The 6,000-nt window shown below is 44.6% G+C and overlaps 1 protein-coding gene across 4 annotated transcripts in view; it reads right to left on the bottom strand.

The window, feature by feature from the left end:
• Nucleotides 1-5,633, bottom strand: part of RPRD2 (regulation of nuclear pre-mRNA domain containing 2) — a 126,059-nt gene extending 120,426 nt beyond the window's left edge. For 2 of the 4 annotated variants that reach the window (XM_033198258.1, XM_033198256.1), the window contains exon 1: nucleotides 4,814-5,633. In XM_033198258.1, coding sequence (XP_033054149.1) covers nucleotides 4,814-5,018 — 205 coding nt within the window. In that variant the 5' untranslated portion in view covers nucleotides 5,019-5,633. The remainder of the gene's footprint in view (nucleotides 1-4,813) is intronic. The other 2 variants (XM_033198255.1, XM_033198257.1) reach the window with 2 other exon arrangements.
• Nucleotides 5,634-6,000: the final 367 nt, after the last annotated feature.

Raw genomic sequence — 6,000 nt, forward strand, 5'->3', positions numbered from 1 at the left:
AAGGCACTACTTGAAATAAGGTGAGGCCAGGCGCAGTGGCTCACGCCTGTAATTCCAGCACTTTGGGAGGCTGAGGCAGGTAGATCACCTGAGATCAGGAATCCAAGACCACCCTGGCCAACATGGTGAAACCCTGTCTCTACAAAAAATACAAAAATTAGCCAGGAACCAGGTACGGCGGCTCACACCTGTAATCCCAGCACTTTGGGAGGCTGAGGCAGGTGGACTACCTGAGGTCCGGGGTTCAAGACCAGCCTGGTCAACATGGTGAAACCTCGCCTCTACTAAAAATACAAAAATTAGCCGGGCATGGTGGTGCATGCCTGTAATTCCAGCTACTTGGGAGGCTGAGGCAGGAGAATCACTTGAACCAGGGAGGTGAAGGCTGCAGGGAGCCGAGATCATGCCACTACACTCTAGCCTGGGTGACAAGAGTGAAACACTGTCTCAAAAAAAAAAAAATTAGCTGGGCTTAGTGGTGCATGCCTGCAATCCCAGCTACTCAGGAGGCTGAGGCAAGAGAATCGCTCGAACCTGGGAGGAAGAGGTTGCAGTAAGCTGAGATCATGCCACTGCACTCTAGACTGGATGACAAAGTGAGACTCTGTCTCAAAAAAATTAAATTAAATTAAATTAAAATAAACAGATACATGTAACTTAAAAAATCTATTAAGACTCCATCTCAAAAAAAAAGAAAGAAGGTGATCAAAGAAGGTCTTTCTGAGGAGGTAATATCTGAGCTTTGATCTAAACAATGAGAATGAGGCAGGATGTGAAGAAGCCCAAGGTAGGCAGAGCCGATTTTATAGGACTTATAGATCAATGTAAAAGAAATTCAGATCTTCACGTTGTTGCAATGAGATATCACTGCAGGGTTTTAAAGCAGAGGAATGACATTTGTTTATGCTACAGAAAGATCACTTTAGAAAATGATGGTCTGAGGTCGGGAGTTCGAGACCACCCTGGCCAACATGGTGAAACCCTGTCTCTACTAAAAATACAAAAATTAGCTGGGCGTGGTGGCGTGTGCCCGTAATCCCAGCTGCTCGGGAGGCTGAGGCAGGAGAACTGCTTGAACCCTGGAGATGGAGGTTGCAATGAGCTGAGATAGTGCCATTACACTCCAGTCTGGGTGACAAGAGCAAAAAAACTCTGTCTCCAAAAAAAAAAAAGAAAGAAAAAAAGATGGTAATGAATGCTATAGTCAAGCAAATTAAAAGAACTCATCATCTATGCAACATATACTCAGGTAGCCTATTTCTCTAAATTATTTCCTTTAATACAAACAAAAGTCTCATTACACATTATGAAATAAAGGATAGGCCAGGCACAGTGGCTCACGCCTGTAATCCCAGCACTTTGGGAGGCTGAAGTGGGCGGATCAAGAGGTCAGGAGTTCGAGACCAGCCTGACTAACATGGTGAAACCTCGTCTCTACTAAAAATACAAAAATTATCGGGGCTTAGTGATGTGCGCCAGTAATCCCAGCTACTCAGGGGGCTGAGGCAGGAGAATCACAGGAACCCGGGAGGCAGAGGTTGCAGTGAGCCGATATCATGCATTCCAGCCTGGGCGACAGAGTGAGAGTCCATCTCAAAAAAAAAAAAGGAAAGAAAAGAAGGATAAAATAGCAGGGCGCGGTGGCTCACACCTGTAATCCCAGCATTTTGGGAGGCTGAGGCAGGTGGATCATCTGAGGTTGGGAGATCGAAACCAGCCTGATCAACATGGTGTAACCTCATCCCTACTAAAAAAAAAATACAAAAATTAGCCGTGTGTGGTGGCTGGCACCTGTAGTCCCAGCTACAGAGGAGGCTGAGGCAGGAGAATTGCTTGAACCTGGGAAGCAGAGGTTGCAGTGAGCTGAGATCGCGCCACTGCACTCCAGCCTGGGCGAGAGAGCGAGACTCCGTGTCAAAAAAAAAAAAGGATAAAATAAAAATATATCTGGAACATATCCTCAGGTAGCCTATTTCTCTAAATTATTTCCTTTTATATGAACAAAAGTCTAATTACACATTATGAAATAAAGGATAAAATAAAAATATCTCTGGAATCTAACAGTTACTTAAACTTATACTGAGGTATAAATATAAATATAAGTTACTAAATAATGGATGTCAGAAGAAAAAAGATAAGCAAAGTGGCATCAGGAAAATGGACAGAAAGGCTGGGAATGACAAAGATACCTACTTCACAATTTTTCCTAAAGCTGACTTAGAAACCAAACTCAAACTAAACTAAGTATAACTGTAAAGAAATAAGAACTTAAATGAAAACAAGGCCCATGCATAAACTGTTTTCATTGCACCCCACACCATTCTGCTGAATATTTCTCTCAAAACACTTTATTTACAGTGAGATCAATGAAGTTCATTAAATGTAAATACAAAATGACTAAAATTACCGTTAATCATTTTAGAAAGTTAAATTCCATTCCACTAGAAAAACAACATCAATGTATGATGTTGTTTTAGCCAAAAGCACTTAACTATATAAACTATACACAATGCACTTCAACTGACACACTGCCCTCCTGGAGCATTCATTTTTTCACTCGTAAGATATCAACAAAGGAAATAAGCTCAGGCACAATAGCAACAATAGCTGAGGTAAAAAATTCTGGCTTCATTATATCTCATTATTGCTGACTAGAAAAAAAAACTGTAATTGTCACTTGTGATCCCACACAGCAGAGACAGGACGGGGACCAACTTATTCTTGCAAATGATGTAACCATACAGTTAAAGCCCCAGAGCCCAAGGTGAGGAAATGTAAAATGCTTATATAGTTTAGTAAAAATGTTTTAAAATAGGGTGGAGAATAGGTTCTCTCACTCACATTAGAACTGCTTGCAATATATCACTGGTGTACCAAGTACATTAAACATTATTTTACAAAGTTAATGCTGAAGTCAAACCCTAACCCCACCATTTTACTGAGTAACCTTAAGCAACTTAATTTCTGAGTCTTAGTTTCCTCGTTTGTAAATCAGTGATTAAAAAATCTACTTCTCATCCCAGCACTTTGGGAGGCCGAGACGGGCGAATCACAAGGTCAGGAGATCGAGACCATCCTGGCTAACACGGTGAAACCCCGTCTCTACTAAAGAATACAAAAAAAAAAAAAAAATCTACTTCTCAGACGATTTTAAGGTACAATGAGATGGCTGGGCACATAGCAGATACTTAACATGTGAGTCTTCGATGATGACTGTTAGCATATTTGATGTTTTTGCACGTTATAATTTTATCTCTGGACAAGAAAACAATTTGATCTGTTATTGGTAAACACAGGTAATTCTGTCTTGTATCTACTAATTTCTCTGCATTATTATTCAAAGAACCACAAAACATCCCTCCCAAAACTTTAAACACAAATAGTTTGAAGCATGGGGCCTATAATTTTGAAAGCTTTATCTATCTGTTCTCTAAAAGGTAAACAAATCAAAACACTACAGGAGCAATGGCAGAAGTGGAATACGGCAGAATAACTGGATGATGGGTCTCACTGGTGAAATGCCGCAGGCAGGAAGCAAAGAAAAATTCTAATAGATATATATGGAGTAAGAGTTAACCCTCTCTTCTCAGCAGGAAACAGTGACTTCTCCACACTTCCTCCTATAAGATTTGAAATCTTTTGCAAACAATCCATGCTTTAACAGAGCTCATTTCTGTAGTAAAGTAGCAAAATGGAAAAATCTCCAGGATAAAGACAAAAAAGGCATAACTGGAGAAAAAGGTACTACATATTCAAAAAGCACATTTCCTTTTGTGATTACCCATGAGATCAACTCAATTGTGTAAAAAGGTATTTCAGGTAATTAAAAAGTAACGGGGCCGGGCACCGGGGAGCTCACGCCTGTAATCCCTGCACTTTGGGAGGCCAAGGCAGGTGGATCACCTGAGGTCGGGAGTTCGAGAACAGCCTAGCCAACATGAAACCCCGTCTCTACTAAAAATACAAAAAATTAGCCGGACATGGTGGTGGGCGCCTGTAATCCCTACTCGCGAGGCTGAGACAGGAGAATCGCTTGAACCCGGGAGGCGGAGGTTGCAGTGAGCCGAGATCGCGCCACTGCACTCCAGACTGGGCGACAAGAGCAAAACTCCGTCTCAAAAAAAAAAAAAAAAAGTAACTGGCCACGCTTTATATTTTAAGGTATTAATGATGATACTGACTACAGTATCGCAGTTGTTTCTGGTCAGTATACAAGAAACCTGTATTTTATTGCAGCAAACACAGGTACAGGTAAAACCCGGTGGTGCCTCAGATCTATGTAGAGCTCATGCTGCTTCTTAACATTCATCCAGGTAAGGCTCTCCTTACTACACATTACAAGTTTTAGATACATTCATCCAGACAAGGCACTCCGTATTAAACATCACTGGATTTACTACTGCTTAAAACCACAGCTTGCCTACCATCAGGAAAGCCAGAAATCATTTTAACACGTCAAGGCCTGTAAGAAATAAACAGACGCTACAATTTCCGCGAAGGTTCGGAAAAATCAATACACCTTACAAGGTTCTGAAATATTAAAAATATATATACGTAAATCTCTATGGATCTGAGCCCAACGGCCCAAGGTCACAACAATTCAATGGCTAAAAAACCCAAGAAATGAGTCTCCTGCAATTCAAGACAATCCTGGCTAGGAATGGAGTCTGGGTTTGGGAACACTGGGGTCAAACCTTTAATGTGAACAACCCCAATCAAATGCTGAGGCTCCGTGGGAAAACCCCAGGCGTTTCGGGCTACACTTCCTTCCATTTCCCCAGTCTTCCCTTCCCTAGTCACCCCCAACACTCACATCTCCGGAGCCACTTCATCCAGTGGTAGACGATAGTACTGTGGTGTTTTTTGTTCTCTATACACCAAGACGACAAGCCTTGAATGGATTCCATGGTGTTGGTTACCGACTGGAATTTTCGATCCAACGAGGACTCCAGAGCCCCTGCCGAAGAGGCCGACGAGGAGGAGGCCTTACTGCTGCCTCCGCCGCCGCCGGCCGCCATCTTCCCGGTTTGCACAAGCGCTGCTGCTCCTCTGGCGGCGGCGACGGCGGCGGCGGCGGCGGCGGCGGGAGCGGGCAAAACAATCACTGCGAGTGCGTGAAAGCCGTAGGTGGGGAGGGAGCCTAGGGGGTGGGGATGGTGCACGCGCTGGGCTCTTCTGGAGGTACGGACGGAAACACCAGCTGTTGGGCACGCTGGCAGCTCCTACACGCTGCAAGGAGGGGCTGCGGGTCTCGGAGGTTTTTATCAATATTGTTCAAGGGGTCGTGTTTAAACCAGTCAGTAATCACGGAAAAATTACGCAGAAAACAGGACCTGCAGAACCTTTCAAACCGCCTGACGCCGAAACTAATGGTTTTATACTTTTCGGCTCTCAGTGCTAAGGCCCTTCCCCGCCCCTATCCCCACACTCCTGTGAGCCAGGTCGGGCGTTAATATCTTAAATTTAATACTACCCGACTGCCCCTTCAGTTGCAGAAATCTTTCTCTCCTTTAGACTGGCTAGCACAGAAAAGGTCCAAGGCTACCTAGTCAGGATTTTTTTTTGCAACGCAATAGCAGCAAAGGGGCAGCAACAGTATCGCGCACGCGCCGCTTAGCCCCACCCCCCCACCCCTGCTTCCTTCTCAACCTTGAAAGCAGAGGGAGGCGTGATGGCGCGACAACCTAACCAATCAGGAGTGCAGAACGAGAAGCGCGCGCAGGAGCTCTGAAGCCCCCCCCCCCCCCAGGGCCCAGGAGGCGCTACGATTATTTGTGCGCCTGCGCAGAAGATGAGCGTGTAGCTGGATGGAAGGAAAAACTAGGAGGGATGGGTGAGGAAGCTGGTCTAAGATTAGACGGGGGGGGGGGTTCCACCGCTCCGCCCCGCCTTTTGCTGCTTTTGGTCGCTCTCTTGGGTGTGTTCAGCTCACACAAGAGAGACAGAAAATTCCCACCACTGAGCCCACTGTTAGTCTTTGGCGGCCGCAGCCATCGCCCT

The sequence above is a fragment of the Trachypithecus francoisi genome, unplaced genomic scaffold, assembly GCF_009764315.1.
Source record: "Trachypithecus francoisi isolate TF-2019V2 unplaced genomic scaffold, Tfra_2.0 Lachesis_group5, whole genome shotgun sequence".
NCBI lineage: Eukaryota > Metazoa > Chordata > Mammalia > Primates > Cercopithecidae > Trachypithecus > Trachypithecus francoisi.